The following is a 21722-nucleotide window of genomic DNA, read 5'->3' as shown; positions in this document are numbered from 1 at the left end:
GATATGACCAAGGGCACGGGGCCGGTCTGATAGCAGGGGAGGGCAGGTCAAACACCCGTAGGCGGACCTCGGACAAGGCAAGAGAGTGTGCCTGCTCAGAGCCGTTGCTTCAGGCAACAGTTTTTTGAGGGGTGTCTCCCCGGCAAGAAGCAAGCGGACACTGCGACAGAACACCGCGGGACCGACAATTTGCTCTTTTAGGATGTAGGGTAGGCAAGCCCACCCTACAGCTCCGTTGACTGCTGCGACTCAGCGGGGACGGCACTAGGCGGCCCAGTCCACGCTGCTTGCTCGCTGCTGGTTGCTGCTGGCTGCGCTCCAATCAGAGCGTACCTCTTCTTCTCTTCTCTGAGCTCCTTCTTCTCCGCTCGCTCGCTCGGGAATGTGTGTGTGTGCCAGGCCCCGCTTTTGCCTGTGCTTTTGTTGAACGAGCCTGGCCCCGGTGACGTCGGCAACTGGCTAGCGAATGGCAGCGCTGCAGCAGCACAGGGAGGGGGAAGCGAAGGAATAAAACAAGGCGAGCGGGAGCGAGCTCCTGTTATTCTCCCTGCAGCGTGTCGACAGTGAGTACCGTACGTCATGGCCCGGACGAAGCAGACTGCACGTAAATCCACCGGAGGCAAGGCCCCCCGCAAGCAGCTGGCAACCAAGGCTGCCCGTAAGAGCGCGCCTGCCACGGGTGGAGTGAAGAAGCCTCATCGGTACAGGCCCGGTACCGTGGCCCTCCGTGAGATCAGGCGCTACCAGAAGAGCACCGAGCTGCTCATCCGCAAGCTGCCTTTCCAGCGGCTCGTGAGAGAAATAGCTCAGGACTTCAAGACTGACCTGCGCTTCCAGAGCTCGGCCGTCATGGCCTTGCAGGAGGCCAGCGAAGCCTACCTGGTGGGTCTTTTCGAAGACACCAACTTGTGTGCCATCCATGCCAAGCGTGTCACCATCATGCCAAAGGACATCCAGCTCGCCCGCCGCATCCGAGGGGAGCGTGCCTAAGTCCAGAGCTAGCTTAACGCTGAACCTTTCACCAAACGGCCCTTTTCAGGGCCACCAAAATATCCCAGAAAGAGCAGTCGTAGTCTCTGAGCTAGCACGGGCAGTGAATTAAAATATTCTTTAAAAGGAAATAAATAATAATAATATAAATCTTGATGATGATGATGGTGGTGGTGGTGGTTGTTGTTGTTTCCAGGGGATGATGTGAACCTTCCAAGTGCAAGCGCAGTAGACACAAAACTTAATAATAATAATAATAATAATAATAATAATAATAATAATAATAATAACAACAACGACAAAGTATATACATCTGGATGGCGGTGGGTTTTTTTATTTTATTTTTTATTCCACAGGACGATGCGAAGAGTCCTAGAGTAATCATAGTAAAGAAAATACTGAATAATAAAGGCGATGTTGATAATAATAATAATAATAATAATAATAATAACAAAGTATATAAATCTTGATGGTGGTTGTTGTGCCAAGGGGATTAAGGAAAACTCCAAGTGCAATAACAGTAAAGAAAATACTAAATAATAATAATAATAATAATAATAATAATAATAATAATAATAATAATAATAATAATAATAAGAGAGTAGTGGGGCACTTGTGCACACTTGCCTCTTTATGAGACAGAGGTAGGAGAGAGGCCAGGGTTCACATTCAAAGACTTCATAGGCTCTTTTAGAAAGAAGGTGATGGCCCTGATAAGGGCCGTTTTTGCAACCTCCGCTCTCGTGAGAGCAAGAGGTGCACGGGTAGTGTAAGAACCTCGAGGGTTCTCACTTCCTTTTTGCAGGTGCCTTTTTAGGCGAGGCCTTGGGCTTAGCGGCCTTTTTAGGCTTAGGTGCCTTAGGTTTCTTAGTGGGCACCTTGGCGGCCTTCTTAGCCTTGGAAGGAGCCTTCTGCTTTGGTTTGGGAGCAGGAGCTGCCTTCTTCTTCTCAGCAGGCTTTTTGGAAATGGCTTTCTTGGCTGCAGCCTTGGCTCCCCCAGCCTTCTTCGCCTTGGGGATGCGCTTCTCCTTGGGGGCGGCGGACCGCTTGACAGGGGCTGCGCTGGCTTTCTCCGGCTTGGCAGCTGAGGCGAGTTTGAAGGAACCTGAAGCTCCCTTCCCCTTGGTCTGGACCAGCTCTCCGGAAGCCACAGCAGATTTCAGGTACTTCTTGATGAATGGGGCCAGCTTCTCAGAGTCCACCTTGTAGTTGGCAGAGATGTACTTCTTGATAGCTTGGAGAGAAGATCCACCTCGCTCCTTGAGGCTCTTGATGGCACTGCCCACCATCTCGGAGGTTTTCGGATGTGCAGGCTTGGTGCGAGGTTTCTTGGATGCGGAAGCCTTGTTCTTCTTGGGCGACGCCTGGGCCGGAGCCGAGGCGGGTGCGGATGCTGCCGATGCTGTTGCAGTGTCAGCCATGGTCACGGTGCGAATGATGTGTTAAATTTTCCCGAATGGCGGAGTGTATCAGGCTACTCGGACCGCGCAGGAAACAGCAGAGGCTAGCTGTCGGGTGGGCTGCGCGGCGATAAGTTGGGGACGTGCTTCCTAGCTCCTTTCTCGTGCACCCTGCGTCCCGTGGGGGCGGCGGAAGGTTTAGTTCAAGGTAGGAAGGGATAGCCAAAGGATTAATGCTGCTCCTCAAATGAAAGAAGTGCTGCCCGCCTTGTTCAGGGCGTCCTGGCGCAGGTGTGTTCCATGGACAGCATTTCCTCAGCTCCCTCTCCATGCCGACATTTAGGGGCAGCCGCCGTCGTCGCGACGCCCCCGGGAGCGACCACCGCTTACCTGAAGGAAGTCCCATCCTTCCTCTAGCTGCCAAGGCAGAGAACTGTTCGTGGACTCTAGCCACTTTCGAATGAGAGCAAGGGACGTTCGGCCTTCAGGTGGATTTCTGCAGTAGCAAGGAGACCCACCGTAATCTGCCTCTAATAGCATTGCATAAAAGGGCATAAAGAAGGAAACATATAAATTAGGGACTAGTTTCCACGACTTGTCAGATTCCAGGTCTCTTGCTAGCTCTTTAAGTTCATTTTAGTCGCAGTATTTAGGGCCATAGGCACTTGCCTCACGGTCAGGTACCCTCTCTCACTTCCTGCTGTTTTAAGGCCCTTGTAAGGGAAGAGAAGAGAAGCCTAGTTAAAGAGGAATCCTAGAACGTCTAGGTGTATTTCAGGGCGTACCTAAAGGCCCAGACCGGAAGACAGCCGGTTAAGTCTCACAAAAGACTTTGTCTCTGACCTGTAGGAGGGAAGCACAGCCTGGTAGAAACGTCCCGCCTACCCCGGGCAACAAAGCCAGGACCGAATATCTCTAGGCCTATTCACAATCGAAAAGAAGCCCATATATAGTATATCTACACCAGGCGGTATTACTAATTGTTCCAATATTACAGCCGATCGCGTCCTCCCTCAAGTTGGACAGCTTGAGGTAGACAGAAGCTTCCGAGGGAGCTGCCTACAGAGAACAACTTCAGAAAAAATTGGATGAGAACAAGAGATACAATGATAGGACCCATCTTAAGACACCCAGGACTTATTCAGTTGGTTTTAGAACGATGTGTAGGCGGTAAGAACTGTAGGGGTAGACCAAGGTACGGACATGACAAGCACATGTAGGATGCAATAGTTACATAGAAACGAAAAGGTTGGCACAGGATAGGGTGGCGTGGAGGGCTGCATCAAACCAGTCTACGGACTGGTGACTCAAACAACAACAACAACAGTAGGCTAAGGCTATTTAAAAAAAAACAACTACCGCTACTACTATGTCGACGACGACGACTTTTACCTAACTTTCGTAACCGACCTTTGGTCTCAAAGCTGCCATTAAGTGAGAGTATGCCTCCTTAAAATAACCTACTGGCTGCGCCGAGAATCGATCACACTATTAGCAGCATAGAACGAAGACGATCGCGTGAACTGACTTCAAATAATAGTATTAAAGTTTGAGGTTACGTCGAATGTAATTACAAAAAGGCTACGCAATTACTTCTTTGACTTACAAGTACAGCGGCATACCTAACCTCAAAAAAGAATAAGGTCAGTAAAGTGCGAAACCGCGAGAATGCTATGTCCCTTTCGACGTGTAAGGAACTTTTTCTTTCTTTCTTTCTTTCTTTCTTTCTTTCTTTCTTTCTTTCTTTCTTTCTCCTGGTCCGAACGACGCCGGGAATTGCAGGAATACGTGTTGGGTTAACACGTTGGACGTTCAATTCTTACTTGCAGATGGAAATCAGGAAGGAAGGATCTAACACAGGGTAGATGCACGGTTAACACAACTTCTCTCGCCATGTGGATTCGGTGTGATTATACGGCTGGATGCCCTTCCTGACTACAACCTTCCTTCCTTCCTTCCTTCCTTCTACTACTACTACTACTACTACTACTACTACTACTACTACTCCTACTACTACTACTCAAGTTTGTGCTGTAAAAGAATACCCTGGGAAGAAAACAGGAGGATTAGGAGTCCTCTTCCCTCAAATATCAATTGAAGTACCGTAATGAGGGGTACCGAGTCATTTACATTCATGGGAGGATATGCGTAAAGGGACCTGATGGTATTTAGGCCAGCTGCGCTAGGGTTACTCTTCGTATGACTAGACCAGACCAGTACCGGTACGGTACCTCAAGATTTTTATTTTTTCTTAATTAGTTTAGGTTATCCAAGCCTAACCTGCAGTATCTTGCACCCGAAATATCTAGCATCTACCCTGTAATGAGAAGATGCAGGCCTCCTTCCCAGTTTTCAAGACTGGTGATGATAAAAGTGTGCGTAATTTAGCTTGAAGTTAGCAGATCCACGATCAGTTTATGCCCCTTTTCTCGGTTCGCTGCAATCATGTCTTAGAACAGGGTCTCCATTCTAGGCCTATCAATTCCTGCGAACTCGTGAAAGCAATCAGGTAATGAAGATGATGATTGTAGTTAATAACATTAAGAAGAGAAGTTGAGGTGTTTGTCTTCAGCAGAAAAGAGGATATAGGACCCGGGTAGCAGTGAAAGGGCGACCGTGTTAGACGCAGGATACCTAACCTCCCTATTCTTTGAATTCTAACCGGTAGTACTAAGGTAAGGAGGAAAAAGTAGGACGTACAGGTACGCAGTGTTCAGGTGCTGGGCAAATGGACGTATTATTGCCGAAGTACGAAAAATCCCTACCGGCCTAACAGGAACTAGTAGTGGTAGGTAGTGAAAAATGTTATTTACTTTACGCCCCACTAACTACTATTTACCGTTTCCGGAGACGCCGCTGAGGCGAAATTTTGTCCCGCAGGAGTTCTTCTATTTTACGTGCCCGTAAATCTACAGGCATGAGGCCGACGTGTTTGGCCATTCAAATACCAAGGGAGTGAACCGGAATCGAACTCGCCAAGTTGAGCTCAGAATGGCCTATTTAAATCCAGGACGGTAACGGTAATGATATGGGGAGTTGAGGTTAGTTCTATGGAATTCATCACTTGCCGAAAGGTCGGTCAGCCGACGTGCAGGCTACTGAAATCGAGCACTTTCCTCACGTCACCTAACCTAAAACGTCACGACACTTTCAACTAACACTTGTCGTCGAAAACGTTACTTTCTCAGTCTTATTAGGAAACCGTCTCATCTTAGGTAGAAATGCAAAGTCCTGGGAGTCAATGCTACGATTTGTCGGAACACGCGCACAAGGGTCACTCTCCTGCACTAGTACATCATCGTTCGTAAGCAAGCTTATGAGAGACGCCCAGTTACCTGCAGAGAATAGCGCACAACAGACTTGCAACTTATTACCGAACGTCGTCGTTATATCAACGGGTCAGCGATAGTATCTTATCTTACCTGAAAGAACATAAAATGAAATCATTTTTCGCCTCTTTGAAGGGCTGCTACATGCGGCGTGCGGTTGCTAGGACACGGCTTTCATTGTTATCACGACAGTGTCGATGACGTTGTTTGGAAACCATCTTCCTCGCGATTTTCTTGGCGGGCAGGGAGATTCGAACCCACGTTCCGCCCTGGCACTGATTACCCTTCTTACCTGTAATCTTACGCGAAATAGGACGTAGTAGAATGAAGAGTTAAGTATCCATGAGGGGCCTCCTACAGACAGGGCGCACTAAGCTGCACTAACCTAAAAGAAAAATAACAGCACACACACACACACACACACACACACACACACACACACACACACACACACACACTCTCTCTCTCTCTCTCTCTCTCTCTCTCTCTCTCTCTCGCATAATAACAATAATAATAATAATAATAATAATAATAATAATAATAATAACAACCATCATCATCATCATCATCATCATCATCATCATCATCATCATCATCAGGTCAGGTCAGGTTAGGCGGGCACCTCGGAGGAAGTTAAGTATCTACAATAAACTTGAATCATGTTGGAAAGTTAAGAACATCTGGTTAGTTTCACATGTAACAAAAATCGATCAATTTCGACATTTGTGCAGCCGTAAGGCTAAAGTTGATGATAAAGGGTTATTTAGAGATCAGAATAGTAGGTAAAAAGGGAATTGAGCCAACGGCACGTGGTGTTCCCAAGCGGTCACCCATCCAAGTACTGACCACGCCCAATGTTGCTTAACTGCGGTGATCGGACGAGAACCGGTGTATTCAACATGGTATGGCCGTTGGCGAGAAAGGAAGTCTTCATAGATGCATGTGTACAGAAGGCAACGGTTATTTATTCTTTGGAGGTGGGCGGGCGCGTTGTCGAGACGAGACTTTGCTCGGAGATCGCGACGGAGGAGCGTACGAGGGCGGTACTGAGCGCGCGCGGCGGGGCGCGGCGGAACCTAACCCGAGTAGTTTTAACCTCACTTCGTCGTAACCTAACCCCAACTCGACCCAGGGCCTACATTCAATCCCAACCAATCTCCTCAAGAAAGAAAAGAAAGAAAGAAAGAAAGAAAGAAAGAAAGAAAGAAAGAAAGACCCAGGGCCCCGTGGTAGTAGTAGTAGTAGTAGTTGTTGTTGTTGTTGTTGTTGTTCTTGACGGCGGTGCGATTGTCGTTTCAAGCGGCAAAAGGACTGAATAATCCGTCCGGCTATGATGGTGTTAACGACGACGATTATTATTATTATAATTATTATAATTATTATTATTATTATTATTATTATTATTATTATTATTATTATGAGGTTTTCTAATTTCTTTTGACCTTAAAGTAACAATGCTAACCACTTTGATGTGATGTCCCCCTTTTCACTTGCCTTTGGTTTGCTTAAGGGTAAGAGGCTAACACAACTGCTCTTTTTTTTAAAGGTGTGGTGGCCCTGAAAAGGGCCGTTTCTTAAGAAGGGTGGTTATTCCCTGTAGCTCCTTACTTGGAGCTGGTGTATTTGGTGACTGCTTTGGTGCCCTCGCTGACGGCGTGCTTGGCCAGCTCTCCGGGCAGCAAGAGACGGACGGCAGTCTGGATCTCCCGACTAGTGATGGTGGAGCGCTTGTTGTAGTGGGCCAGACGGGAAGCTTCAGCGGCGATACGTTCGAAGATGTCGTTGACGAAGCTGTTCATGATGCTCATCGCCTTGCTGGAGATGCCAGTATCAGGGTGTACCTGTTTAAGTACTTTGTAGATGTAGATGGCGTAGCTCTCCTTCCTCTTGCGCTTCTTCTTCTTATCTCCCTTGGAGATGTTCTTCTGGGCCTTGCCGGCTTTCTTGGCGGCCTTTCCGCTAGTCTTAGGAGGCATGGTTGTCTCGTGTAGCTACTGAGAATCCAAACGAATGGCTGGGGGCACCCGGTTTCAGCGTGTATTTGAAAGAAAACGCCTGTGTCGTACTAGCCAATGGGGGCGAACTAGCTGCAGCCTCATTGGCTGGCTCGCTGGCTCGCGTAACCTGCCAGAGTACAAAACTGGTGGTCACTAGTCGGAAAAATACCATTTGGTGCGAAGCAGACTAGCAGAGCATCATGTCAGGACGAGGCAAGGGAGGAAAAGTTAAGGGCAAGTCCAAAAGCCGTTCCAGCCGTGCAGGCCTGCAGTTTCCTGTCGGGCGTATCCACCGTCTCCTCCGCAAGGGAAACTATGCAGAGCGAGTGGGTGCTGGTGCCCCCGTGTACCTGGCTGCGGTCATGGAGTACCTGGCTGCTGAAGTTCTTGAGTTGGCAGGCAATGCAGCCCGTGACAACAAGAAGACGAGGATCATCCCCCGTCACTTGCAGTTGGCCATACGTAACGATGAGGAGTTAAACAAACTCCTGTCTGGTGTGACCATTGCCCAGGGAGGTGTGCTGCCCAATATTCAGGCAGTGCTCCTGCCCAAGAAGACCGAGAAGAAGGCTTAATTGCCTTAGCCTTGGTTTCCCAGGCAAAAATTTAAAAAACGGCCCTTTTCAGGGCCACCAGCTGGTTAAGGAAAGAGTTGCTTGTCAGGCTTTATTGCTCAGTAGTAAAAGACGTATCAAAAGAGAAAGAGCAGTACAGTACATATAAGTCTCTAATAATAATAATAATAATAATAATAATAATAATAATAATAATAATAATAATAGTGAAACCAAGAAGAAGAAGAACAACAACAACAACAACAACAAAGAGAAGAACTGTGTTTAGTGTCCCTTCAGTAGCAACAGATGCTGGAATTTAGTGTTTAGGACAGAAAATAGCCTAGCCAACTTAAAGATATATTACACAGTTTATTTATTGAAGGAAGGAAGGAAGGAAGGAAGGAAGGAAGGAAGGAAGGAAGGAAGGAAGGAAGGAAGGAAGGAAGGAAGGTTTCATAAGAAGTACTTTTAATATCATACCAGTTTACGGTATAACCTTCAAAACTGGAGTAGGTTATCAGATTATTTATTTAATTATTTAATTATTTATTTATTTATTTATTTATTTAGAAAGAAGCCATGTGATTAGTTTCCAAATGAAAGAAAGAAAGACAGAAAGAAAGAAAGAAAGAGAGAGAGAGAGAGAGAGAGAGAGAGAGGATCAGATACAGATATCTAGTGTCCATTAAAAATAAACTTCAGACTAGACTTCATTACTAACGTTGAGGGCATATTTTCTTCTCTGCAGGGCTCGAGCAGAAGTGTACAGTACAGTACCTCCTAGGAAGAAGTGCTGCACAAGCAATGCTAGAGGAGTACTGGACACGGGACACTAAGCTCTTTTGAGAGGTAAGTGGTGGCCCTGAAAAGGGCCGTTTTTTTTAAACACTGCATGCCCCCTGCCGGGAGCACGCTCGGAAGAGATCTAACCGCCGAAACCGTAAAGGGTACGTCCCTGTCTCTTGAGGGCGTACACTACGTCCATGGCGGTCACGGTCTTCCTCTTGGCGTGCTCGGTGTATGTTACGGCATCCCGGATGACGTTCTCCAGGAAAACCTTGAGCACGCCACGAGTCTCCTCGTAGATTAGGCCCGAGATACGCTTGACCCCACCTCTGCGGGCGAGACGTCTGATGGCAGGCTTGGTGATGCCCTGGATGTTGTCTCGGAGCACCTTCCTGTGACGCTTGGCGCCTCCTTTGCCGAGTCCCTTTCCTCCCTTGCCTCGTCCGGTCATGGTAGATCAGTACAACAGCGAGTTCAGAGCTCGAATGTGCCAGGCCCCGCTTTTGCCTGTGCTTTTGTTGAACGAGCCTGGCCCCGGTGACGTCGGCAACTGGCTAGCGAATGGCAGCGCTGCAGCAGCACAGGGAGGGGGAAGCGAAGGAATAAAACAAGGCGAGCGGGAGCGAGCTCCTGTTATTCTCCCTGCAGCGTGTCGACAGTGAGTACCGTACGTCATGGCCCGGACGAAGCAGACTGCACGTAAATCCACCGGAGGCAAGGCCCCCCGCAAGCAGCTGGCAACCAAGGCTGCCCGTAAGAGCGCGCCTGCCACGGGTGGAGTGAAGAAGCCTCATCGGTACAGGCCCGGTACCGTGGCCCTCCGTGAGATCAGGCGCTACCAGAAGAGCACCGAGCTGCTCATCCGCAAGCTGCCTTTCCAGCGGCTCGTGAGAGAAATAGCTCAGGACTTCAAGACTGACCTGCGCTTCCAGAGCTCGGCCGTCATGGCCTTGCAGGAGGCCAGCGAAGCCTACCTGGTGGGTCTTTTCGAAGACACCAACTTGTGTGCCATCCATGCCAAGCGTGTCACCATCATGCCAAAGGACATCCAGCTCGCCCGCCGCATCCGAGGGGAGCGTGCCTAAGTCCAGAGCTAGCTTAACGCTGAACCTTTCACCAAACGGCCCTTTTCAGGGCCACCAAAATATCCCAGAAAGAGCAGTCGTAGTCTCTGAGCTAGCACGGGCAGTGAATTAAAATATTCTTTAAAAGGAAATAAATAATAATAATATAAATCTTGATGATGATGATGGTGGTGGTGGTGGTTGTTGTTGTTTCCAGGGGATGATGTGAACCTTCCAAGTGCAAGCGCAGTAGACACAAAACTTAATAATAATAATAATAATAATAATAATAATAATAATAATAATAATAACAACAACGACAAAGTATATACATCTGGATGGCGGTGGGTTTTTTTATTTTATTTTTTATTCCACAGGACGATGCGAAGAGTCCTAGAGTAATCATAGTAAAGAAAATACTGAATAATAAAGGCGATGTTGATAATAATAATAATAATAATAATAATAATAACAAAGTATATAAATCTTGATGGTGGTTGTTGTGCCAAGGGGATTAAGGAAAACTCCAAGTGCAATAACAGTAAAGAAAATACTATAATAATAATAATAATAATAATAATAATAATAATAATAATAATAATAATAATAATAATAAGAGAGTAGTGGGGCACTTGTGCACACTTGCCTCTTTATGAGACAGAGGTAGGAGAGAGGCCAGGGTTCACATTCAAAGACTTCATAGGCTCTTTTAGAAAGAAGGTGATGGCCCTGATAAGGGCCGTTTTTGCAACCTCCGCTCTCGTGAGAGCAAGAGGTGCACGGGTAGTGTAAGAACCTCGAGGGTTCTCACTTCCTTTTTGCAGGTGCCTTTTTAGGCGAGGCCTTGGGCTTAGCGGCCTTTTTAGGCTTAGGTGCCTTAGGTTTCTTAGTGGGCACCTTGGCGGCCTTCTTAGCCTTGGAAGGAGCCTTCTGCTTTGGTTTGGGAGCAGGAGCTGCCTTCTTCTTCTCAGCAGGCTTTTTGGAAATGGCTTTCTTGGCTGCAGCCTTGGCTCCCCCAGCCTTCTTCGCCTTGGGGATGCGCTTCTCCTTGGGGGCGGCGGACCGCTTGACAGGGGCTGCGCTGGCTTTCTCCGGCTTGGCAGCTGAGGCGAGTTTGAAGGAACCTGAAGCTCCCTTCCCCTTGGTCTGGACCAGCTCTCCGGAAGCCACAGCAGATTTCAGGTACTTCTTGATGAATGGGGCCAGCTTCTCAGAGTCCACCTTGTAGTTGGCAGAGATGTACTTCTTGATAGCTTGGAGAGAAGATCCACCTCGCTCCTTGAGGCTCTTGATGGCACTGCCCACCATCTCGGAGGTTTTCGGATGTGCAGGCTTGGTGCGAGGTTTCTTGGATGCGGAAGCCTTGTTCTTCTTGGGCGACGCCTGGGCCGGAGCCGAGGCGGGTGCGGATGCTGCCGATGCTGTTGCAGTGTCAGCCATGGTCACGGTGCGAATGATGTGTTAAATTTTCCCGAATGGCGGAGTGTATCAGGCTACTCGGACCGCGCAGGAAACAGCAGAGGCTAGCTGTCGGGTGGGCTGCGCGGCGATAAGTTGGGGACGTGCTTCCTAGCTCCTTTCTCGTGCACCCTGCGTCCCGTGGGGGCGGCGGAAGGTTTAGTTCAAGGTAGGAAGGGATAGCCAAAGGATTAATGCTGCTCCTCAAATGAAAGAAGTGCTGCCCGCCTTGTTCAGGGCGTCCTGGCGCAGGTGTGTTCCATGGACAGCATTTCCTCAGCTCCCTCTCCATGCCGACATTTAGGGGCAGCCGCCGTCGTCGCGACGCCCCCGGGAGCGACCACCGCTTACCTGAAGGAAGTCCCATCCTTCCTCTAGCTGCCAAGGCAGAGAACTGTTCGTGGACTCTAGCCACTTTCGAATGAGAGCAAGGGACGTTCGGCCTTCAGGTGGATTTCTGCAGTAGCAAGGAGACCCACCGTAATCTGCCTCTAATAGCATTGCATAAAAGGGCATAAAGAAGGAAACATATAAATTAGGGACTAGTTTCCACGACTTGTCAGATTCCAGGTCTCTTGCTAGCTCTTTAAGTTCATTTTAGTCGCAGTATTTAGGGCCATAGGCACTTGCCTCACGGTCAGGTACCCTCTCTCACTTCCTGCTGTTTTAAGGCCCTTGTAAGGGAAGAGAAGAGAAGCCTAGTTAAAGAGGAATCCTAGAACGTCTAGGTGTATTTCAGGGCGTACCTAAAGGCCCAGACCGGAAGACAGCCGGTTAAGTCTCACAAAAGACTTTGTCTCTGACCTGTAGGAGGGAAGCACAGCCTGGTAGAAACGTCCCGCCTACCCCGGGCAACAAAGCCAGGACCGAATATCTCTAGGCCTATTCACAATCGAAAAGAAGCCCATATATAGTATATCTACACCAGGCGGTATTACTAATTGTTCCAATATTACAGCCGATCGCGTCCTCCCTCAAGTTGGACAGCTTGAGGTAGACAGAAGCTTCCGAGGGAGCTGCCTACAGAGAACAACTTCAGAAAAAATTGGATGAGAACAAGAGATACAATGATAGGACCCATCTTAAGACACCCAGGACTTATTCAGTTGGTTTTAGAACGATGTGTAGGCGGTAAGAACTGTAGGGGTAGACCAAGGTACGGACATGACAAGCACATGTAGGATGCAATAGTTACATAGAAACGAAAAGGTTGGCACAGGATAGGGTGGCGTGGAGGGCTGCATCAAACCAGTCTACGGACTGGTGACTCAAACAACAACAACAACAGTAGGCTAAGGCTATTTAAAAAAAAACAACTACCGCTACTACTATGTCGACGACGACGACTTTTACCTAACTTTCGTAACCGACCTTTGGTCTCAAAGCTGCCATTAAGTGAGAGTATGCCTCCTTAAAATAACCTACTGGCTGCGCCGAGAATCGATCACACTATTAGCAGCATAGAACGAAGACGATCGCGTGAACTGACTTCAAATAATAGTATTAAAGTTTGAGGTTACGTCGAATGTAATTACAAAAAGGCTACGCAATTACTTCTTTGACTTACAAGTACAGCGGCATACCTAACCTCAAAAAAGAATAAGGTCAGTAAAGTGCGAAACCGCGAGAATGCTATGTCCCTTTCGACGTGTAAGGAACTTTTTCTTTCTTTCTTTCTTTCTTTCTTTCTTTCTTTCTTTCTTTCTTTCTTTCTCCTGGTCCGAACGACGCCGGGAATTGCAGGAATACGTGTTGGGTTAACACGTTGGACGTTCAATTCTTACTTGCAGATGGAAATCAGGAAGGAAGGATCTAACACAGGGTAGATGCACGGTTAACACAACTTCTCTCGCCATGTGGATTCGGTGTGATTATACGGCTGGATGCCCTTCCTGACTACAACCTTCCTTCCTTCCTTCCTTCCTTCTACTACTACTACTACTACTACTACTACTACTACTACTACTCCTACTACTACTACTCAAGTTTGTGCTGTAAAAGAATACCCTGGGAAGAAAACAGGAGGATTAGGAGTCCTCTTCCCTCAAATATCAATTGAAGTACCGTAATGAGGGGTACCGAGTCATTTACATTCATGGGAGGATATGCGTAAAGGGACCTGATGGTATTTAGGCCAGCTGCGCTAGGGTTACTCTTCGTATGACTAGACCAGACCAGTACCGGTACGGTACCTCAAGATTTTTATTTTTTCTTAATTAGTTTAGGTTATCCAAGCCTAACCTGCAGTATCTTGCACCCGAAATATCTAGCATCTACCCTGTAATGAGAAGATGCAGGCCTCCTTCCCAGTTTTCAAGACTGGTGATGATAAAAGTGTGCGTAATTTAGCTTGAAGTTAGCAGATCCACGATCAGTTTATGCCCCTTTTCTCGGTTCGCTGCAATCATGTCTTAGAACAGGGTCTCCATTCTAGGCCTATCAATTCCTGCGAACTCGTGAAAGCAATCAGGTAATGAAGATGATGATTGTAGTTAATAACATTAAGAAGAGAAGTTGAGGTGTTTGTCTTCAGCAGAAAAGAGGATATAGGACCCGGGTAGCAGTGAAAGGGCGACCGTGTTAGACGCAGGATACCTAACCTCCCTATTCTTTGAATTCTAACCGGTAGTACTAAGGTAAGGAGGAAAAAGTAGGACGTACAGGTACGCAGTGTTCAGGTGCTGGGCAAATGGACGTATTATTGCCGAAGTACGAAAAATCCCTACCGGCCTAACAGGAACTAGTAGTGGTAGGTAGTGAAAAATGTTATTTACTTTACGCCCCACTAACTACTATTTACCGTTTCCGGAGACGCCGCTGAGGCGAAATTTTGTCCCGCAGGAGTTCTTCTATTTTACGTGCCCGTAAATCTACAGGCATGAGGCCGACGTGTTTGGCCATTCAAATACCAAGGGAGTGAACCGGAATCGAACTCGCCAAGTTGAGCTCAGAATGGCCTATTTAAATCCAGGACGGTAACGGTAATGATATGGGGAGTTGAGGTTAGTTCTATGGAATTCATCACTTGCCGAAAGGTCGGTCAGCCGACGTGCAGGCTACTGAAATCGAGCACTTTCCTCACGTCACCTAACCTAAAACGTCACGACACTTTCAACTAACACTTGTCGTCGAAAACGTTACTTTCTCAGTCTTATTAGGAAACCGTCTCATCTTAGGTAGAAATGCAAAGTCCTGGGAGTCAATGCTACGATTTGTCGGAACACGCGCACAAGGGTCACTCTCCTGCACTAGTACATCATCGTTCGTAAGCAAGCTTATGAGAGACGCCCAGTTACCTGCAGAGAATAGCGCACAACAGACTTGCAACTTATTACCGAACGTCGTCGTTATATCAACGGGTCAGCGATAGTATCTTATCTTACCTGAAAGAACATAAAATGAAATCATTTTTCGCCTCTTTGAAGGGCTGCTACATGCGGCGTGCGGTTGCTAGGACACGGCTTTCATTGTTATCACGACAGTGTCGATGACGTTGTTTGGAAACCATCTTCCTCGCGATTTTCTTGGCGGGCAGGGAGATTCGAACCCACGTTCCGCCCTGGCACTGATTACCCTTCTTACCTGTAATCTTACGCGAAATAGGACGTAGTAGAATGAAGAGTTAAGTATCCATGAGGGGCCTCCTACAGACAGGGCGCACTAAGCTGCACTAACCTAAAAGAAAAATAACAGCACACACACACACACACACACACACACACACACACACACACACACACACACACACACACACACACTCTCTCTCTCTCTCTCTCTCTCTCTCTCTCTCTCGCATAATAACAATAATAATAATAATAATAATAATAATAATAATAATAATAATAACAACCATCATCATCATCATCATCATCATCATCATCATCATCATCATCATCAGGTCAGGTCAGGTTAGGCGGGCACCTCGGAGGAAGTTAAGTATCTACAATAAACTTGAATCATGTTGGAAAGTTAAGAACATCTGGTTAGTTTCACATGTAACAAAAATCGATCAATTTCGACATTTGTGCAGCCGTAAGGCTAAAGTTGATGATAAAGGGTTATTTAGAGATCAGAATAGTAGGTAAAAAGGGAATTGAGCCAACGGCACGTGGTGTTCCCAAGCGGTCACCCATCCAAGTACTGACCACGCCCAATGTTGCTTAACTGCGGTGATCGGACGAGAACCGGTGTATTCAACATGGTATGGCCGTTGGCGAGAAAGGAAGTCTTCATAGATGCATGTGTACAGAAGGCAACGGTTATTTATTCTTTGGAGGTGGGCGGGCGCGTTGTCGAGACGAGACTTTGCTCGGAGATCGCGACGGAGGAGCGTACGAGGGCGGTACTGAGCGCGCGCGGCGGGGCGCGGCGGAACCTAACCCGAGTAGTTTTAACCTCACTTCGTCGTAACCTAACCCCAACTCGACCCAGGGCCTACATTCAATCCCAACCAATCTCCTCAAGAAAGAAAAGAAAGAAAGAAAGAAAGAAAGAAAGAAAGAAAGAAAGAAAGAAAGAAAGACCCAGGGCCCCGTGGTAGTAGTAGTAGTAGTAGTTGTTGTTGTTGTTGTTGTTGTTCTTGACGGCGGTGCGATTGTCGTTTCAAGCGGCAAAAGGACTGAATAATCCGTCCGGCTATGATGGTGTTAACGACGACGATTATTATTATTATAATTATTATAATTATTATTATTATTATTATTATTATTATTATTATTATTATTATTATTATTATGAGGTTTTCTAATTTCTTTTGACCTTAAAGTAACAATGCTAACCACTTTGATGTGATGTCCCCCTTTTCACTTGCCTTTGGTTTGCTTAAGGGTAAGAGGCTAACACAACTGCTCTTTTTTTTAAAGGTGTGGTGGCCCTGAAAAGGGCCGTTTCTTAAGAAGGGTGGTTATTCCCTGTAGCTCCTTACTTGGAGCTGGTGTATTTGGTGACTGCTTTGGTGCCCTCGCTGACGGCGTGCTTGGCCAGCTCTCCGGGCAGCAAGAGACGGACGGCAGTCTGGATCTCCCGACTAGTGATGGTGGAGCGCTTGTTGTAGTGGGCCAGACGGGAAGCTTCAGCGGCGATACGTTCGAAGATGTCGTTGACGAAGCTGTTCATGATGCTCATCGCCTTGCTGGAGATGCCAGTATCAGGGTGTACCTGTTTAAGTACTTTGTAGATGTAGATGGCGTAGCTCTCCTTCCTCTTGCGCTTCTTCTTCTTATCTCCCTTGGAGATGTTCTTCTGGGCCTTGCCGGCTTTCTTGGCGGCCTTTCCGCTAGTCTTAGGAGGCATGGTTGTCTCGTGTAGCTACTGAGAATCCAAACGAATGGCTGGGTAGACCACACATCTCGTGGGATAAGAGGGTCGGAACCCAATCCCGTGAGCAATTTTAGCCCTTCGGCCTTAGGGGCCTTGAGTGCAACTTTCGATAGGTTTCTAACTAGACTGCATAGGTGTTATGAGGTGGTACTTTTTTGAACGGAATCGCACTGGTCAGGATATGACCTGCACCCCGGAGGGTGGATTTAACTTAGGAGAGACTTTGGTCGCTTGTGGATAAGACCATCAGTATCGTAGTTACCCAGGTTGGATATGAGTGGGTTTGGGTTGGAGTTCAGGTTGTAGTAGAATCTTTGTGCCGAGATCAGGATTCTGTAATAAACTTCATCCACATGAAGGTCATTGTGTATATCGCGATTCCGTTCGTACCATTGCGCACCGCTGATCATGCGAAGTGCACGATTTTGAAAGCGCTGAACTTTGTTTAGGTGCGTTTTGGCTGCGATCCCCCAGACAGGACTGGCATACTCAAGGATTGGCCGTATGGAGGTTTTGTACAGCAGGAGCCTGTTTTCTAAGTTGAGCCCATTGTCGGCTTTCATTAGAGGTATAATTTCGTACAGGCGTTTATATGCCTGGGCCAAAATTCTTTCAATATGGTGTCTGAAGGTTAATCTTCTGTCGAGGGAAACACCCAGGTATTTAGTGACATTTGACCACCGGATCACCTCGCCGAAAAAGACCAGTGGTAGTGGGTCAGAATGAGTTCTTTTGGAGAAAAGAGTAGCACTGCTCTTAGTGACATTAATTTTAATTCTCCACTGTCGAAGCCAGGGTTCGATAGTGGAGAGGGCTTCTTGGAGGTAATTTTGTACTCTGGGTGGTTGCCAGGATACAGAAGAGATGGCGGTGTCGTCCGCATACATGTAGACATTCGCGTGCGGTGGACGAGGTATGTCTGACATAAATAGGTTGAAGAGAACCGGTGAGAGGACCCCCCCCTGAGGGACCCCGGCGTTGATGGGGCGGGGTTCCGACAGGGAGTTGCCGACTTGCACTTGGAATTTTCTTTGTGAGAGATAGCTATGAAGAAGGTGAATCAGGTATTTGGGAATCTGAAGAAGATTGAGTTTGTAGATTAGTCCTTCGTGCCATACCTTGTCAAACGCACGCGAGATGTCAAGAAAACAGACTCCTGTGTGCCTCCTATGATTATAATTTTTTGTAATTTCCTCGGTGATTCGCATAAGTTGGTGGACTGTGGAATGTCCACTTCTGAAACCAAATTGTTCGTCATTGAGGAGGTGTTTGGCTTCAATGATAGCTTGCAGACGAGAAAGTAGAATAGATTCAAAAAGTTTGGAGAGAATAGAGAGAAGAGAGATGGGTCTGTAGTTTTGGGGGAAAGTGGGGTCAGAGAGAGCCTTGGGGATCATGATGACCTTTGCCAGTTTCCATGGTTTGGGAAAGTGTGCAAATCTGAAGATGGCATTGAAGAGTTTGGTTATAAAAGTTAAGGCTTTCCTGGGTAAGTTTTTTAGGAACGTGGCTGAGATGTTGTCTAAACCAGGAGTTTTACGGTTTTTGAGTTTGCGAATAGCAGCCTGGAGCTCAGAAGGTGAGACAAATTTGAAGTCAGGGGGGAGATTGAAGTCACCGAGGTTGTCAATAGCCTCCTCGACAAGGTCAATGAAATCGTCATCGGACGGGTCTACATTGGGGGTGCAAGTTTCTTCAAGAGTGTCTGCAAGAGCGTTAGCTTTTTCGTAATCTGAATGAGCCAATCCTTGTTGACCATGTAGGGTTGGGATGCCAGTCCTTTTCCTAGTGAATCGTCTCGCCATCCTGTGCAGTGAGTTATCTGCAGCACTGAGCTCAGCTAATCTGGATTTCCAAGAACTTATTTTGTAATTTCTGATGAGGGTGGTCAGATTTCTTTTCTGGCGATTCCAGACTGATTTTAGATATGGGTCTCTGGATAGGTGCCACTGCTTGCGGGTGCGGTTTTTGATTTTAATTTGTTGTAGAATCTCTGTTGGTAGAGGTTCAGGTTTGGTCCTGGCCACCGAGGGTCCCACGGCGGAAGTTTCAGCGGCAGAGATAATAGCGGTAGTGATCTCCTTTGTAAGGGCATCGATGTCTTCCGGACCTTTTATGCTGGGGTTACCGTTGACATGCGTTTGTAGATAGTCTCGAAAGGATTGCCAGTTGATCTTGCGTAGATGTATGGGGATGGGGATTGGGGAGTGTATGGGACTGGAAGCAATATTGATAAGAACTGGTAAATGGTCTGAATTTAGGGCATCAATGGTAGTCAATTTGATATAATGACGGGTGTTAGAGGAAATGGCAATGTCTAGAGTATCGGGCATATGATTGGGGTTATGGGGGTAGTGGGTATGCCTATCAGGACCGTGAGTGAGCAGGAGTTTTCTGTCGCAGTATCGGGCCAGTTGGTTGCCTCTAGTTGTGGAGGTGCGACTGTTCCACCGTGGTTTCTTGGCATTAAAGTCCCCAGCAAGCAGGTGTTGGTGGCCAGGGCGGATGAGCTTATCCAGATCAGCTGAGTCAAATACTGCATTAGGTGAGATGTAACACGCAGAGAGACTGAGGAGTCCTTTGTGTGTGGCTACTTCGACGGTTGTGGCTTCAAGTGAGAAAAGGTCAGGTGGAGTAGGGATACGTTGATGGGAAAGGGTGTTTTTGATAAAGATGGCAGTGCCGCCATGTTCTCGGTTGGGACGGTCGTTCCTGTAGGACTTGAAGTTGGGAAGGTGGAAGGAGTGGCGGGGTTTGAGCCAGGTTTCACAAATAAGGGCGATGTCGACCTTCAGTTCCTTGATTAGCTCACACAATTCGACGTGTTGACGTTGAACGCCTTCGGCGTTCCAAAAGAGGACCCTCAGTTCCCTGGGGGATGCCCGGTTGGTGGAGATTTTAGGCATCTTGGAACCACTCAAGTAAGGCTTCAAAGAGGGCTTGTTTTTTGGCAGCAGGTGTAGGGGCAGCAGCAATGCGAGAAAGAGTGTTCTTGATAAGTGAGATTAAACTTTTGATGGTTGGATCTGTGAGAAGTTTGAAAAGTTCTAGTATGTCAGAAGCGCTGGAGGTGGAGGTAAGGTTTAACGGTGCTTCCCTTTCTGGTAAGGGGGCCGTAGTTCCTGGTAGAAGAGGGAAGTCGGAAAGGGAAAGGTTTATCGGATTGGGAGTGGTGGTCTGATTTGACTCGGGGGGCTGGGGGTTCATTGCATTGGCGTAAGTTATGTTAGCTTTAAGTCTTGACGGAGGGGGACCGGAGGGGCCTTTGCGGGCAGAGGGGAGCCTGGAGTTGTGCAATTGCAGGAGTCGGAGGTAGTGACTACATCCTCGGTAGTTTGCGGTGTGTTGTTCACCGCAGTTGGCGCAGCGAGGCTTCTGGGAGCGGTCGCCTCTTTTGGGGCAGTCGTTGGTGGTGTGGTAGTCTCCGCAGATTACGCATCTTGAGAGGCAGTGACAACCTCCTGAGAGATGGCCGTAGCGCTGGCATTTGAAACACTGGACTGGACCAGAAGGGCTGTTATATTTCTCAATTTTGACGTCGGTGCGCAGGAGGTGCTTGATGTCGAAGATCTTAAGATCGTCGTCGTGGTCTTCGAAGTAAGTGACCAGAAAGAGCGGGAGTTTCCTTTTGGTCTTCATGGACGTCATCTGGGCTACTGATGCTATGCGAAAACCAATGGACGATAATTCTTCGGCGATCTCTTCCAGGGATTGAGAGTGATGGAGGCCACGGATTACCACCTTCCTGTAGGCTTTATCAACTAGGAGTCTAGTATGATATTGCCCGTTGCATTTTCGGATGAGGGCTTTCAACGTTTCAAAGTCTTCTAAAGAGCGGGTTTGAACCCGGATGCCGTCGTGAAGTACTTTGATTGCGTATTCAATCTGATTTGCCTTCAGAAGGTCGGTGAATTGGTTAATGTCCTTAACGTCCCTGACATAGACAGGGGGAATCTTGATTCTTGGAGTCCGGGAAGTCTGGGAGGAGTTTTGCGCAGGAGGGGATGAGTTAGAATCAGTTCTAGATTGCTGGAAAGAATTATTGTCAGTGGGGGGAGGTTGGGGGGAAGAACGGGAGGGAGTGGAGGGCTTGACGGCGGGGGTATTTGGGGGCGAAGTGGGGGGAGCAGAAGGTTTACTGAAGATATCAAATTTGTTGGACACAACCAGTGGTCTTGGTTTCACATCATGGCATTTCATACGTCTTCTTTGGGAACGTCCAGTGGGCGACGTAAATGAGTCATCAGAAGAACCATCCGTGGAGGCAGCATCATCGGAGTCTGGAGTGAGGTTGTCCAGGCTCACAGACTGGGTGGCCGGGGACCTGGCTCTTGACAACGGAGGTGGAAGCGAAGAAGATCTTATCCTCAAACAGGTAGCTGGAGGCGGCTCCGACTCAGGACCAGAATCGGGTGGATCAGCTGTAGTGGTGGCCACCGAGGATGTAGGGGTGACAGAAGGGGGGGGAGGGGGGGGAGGTGACCGAGTCTTGCGTAGAAAAGGCGGGGTAATACTTGGAGGTACCTCAACTCTTAAACAATTGGTTGTCCTCTCGGGCATAATGCTCACTGCAGCAGGATTGGCGTTGGACAGCACACTTGGGCTGTTTCTATTAGGGTTTTTCATTTTGAAGATTCTCTGATTACAGGGGCCTGAAGGGCCTGAGGTGGAAGCAGACTGCAAAGAACCAGAAGGGTTCTTGCCGACTTTAGTCATGATAAGTTAGTTAGAGTGAGAAATGAAAGTTAGCCCCTGCCAAGGCAGGGGCCTTAGTCACTAGGGCTGAGGGGGCAGCCAAAATAACAGCTATGCAGTCGGGCAG

At 47.7% G+C, this 21722-nt stretch overlaps 2 protein-coding genes and 2 non-coding genes across 4 annotated transcripts; all 4 read right to left on the bottom strand.

Annotated features, from left to right (window-relative positions):
• Positions 1-6516: 6516 nt before the first annotated feature.
• On the bottom strand, positions 6517-6635 carry LOC137501390 (5S ribosomal RNA). Its single transcript, XR_011018533.1, has one exon. It is a non-coding gene; the product is annotated as a 5S ribosomal RNA (ribosomal RNA).
• Positions 6636-7323: 688 nt separating this feature from the next.
• Positions 7324-7695, bottom strand: LOC137501260 (histone H2B). The gene has a single exon (XM_068228166.1). It carries the CDS (start codon positions 7693-7695, stop codon positions 7324-7326), a length of 372 nt encoding a protein of 123 aa, XP_068084267.1.
• Positions 7696-15677: 7982 nt separating this feature from the next.
• LOC137501389 (5S ribosomal RNA) lies at positions 15678-15796 on the bottom strand. The gene has a single exon (XR_011018532.1). It is a non-coding gene; the product is annotated as a 5S ribosomal RNA (ribosomal RNA).
• A 705-nt stretch (positions 15797-16501) lies between these two features.
• Positions 16502-16873, bottom strand: LOC137501259 (histone H2B). Its single transcript, XM_068228165.1, has one exon. It carries the CDS (start codon positions 16871-16873, stop codon positions 16502-16504), a length of 372 nt encoding a protein of 123 aa, XP_068084266.1.
• Between the last annotated feature and the right edge of the window lie 4849 nt (positions 16874-21722).

This window comes from Anabrus simplex, chromosome 6 (assembly GCF_040414725.1).
Source record: "Anabrus simplex isolate iqAnaSimp1 chromosome 6, ASM4041472v1, whole genome shotgun sequence".
Taxonomy (NCBI): domain Eukaryota; kingdom Metazoa; phylum Arthropoda; class Insecta; order Orthoptera; family Tettigoniidae; genus Anabrus; species Anabrus simplex.
The sequence above is the reverse complement of the archived record's forward strand: the minus strand, read 5'-3'. Positions and strand labels throughout refer to the sequence as shown.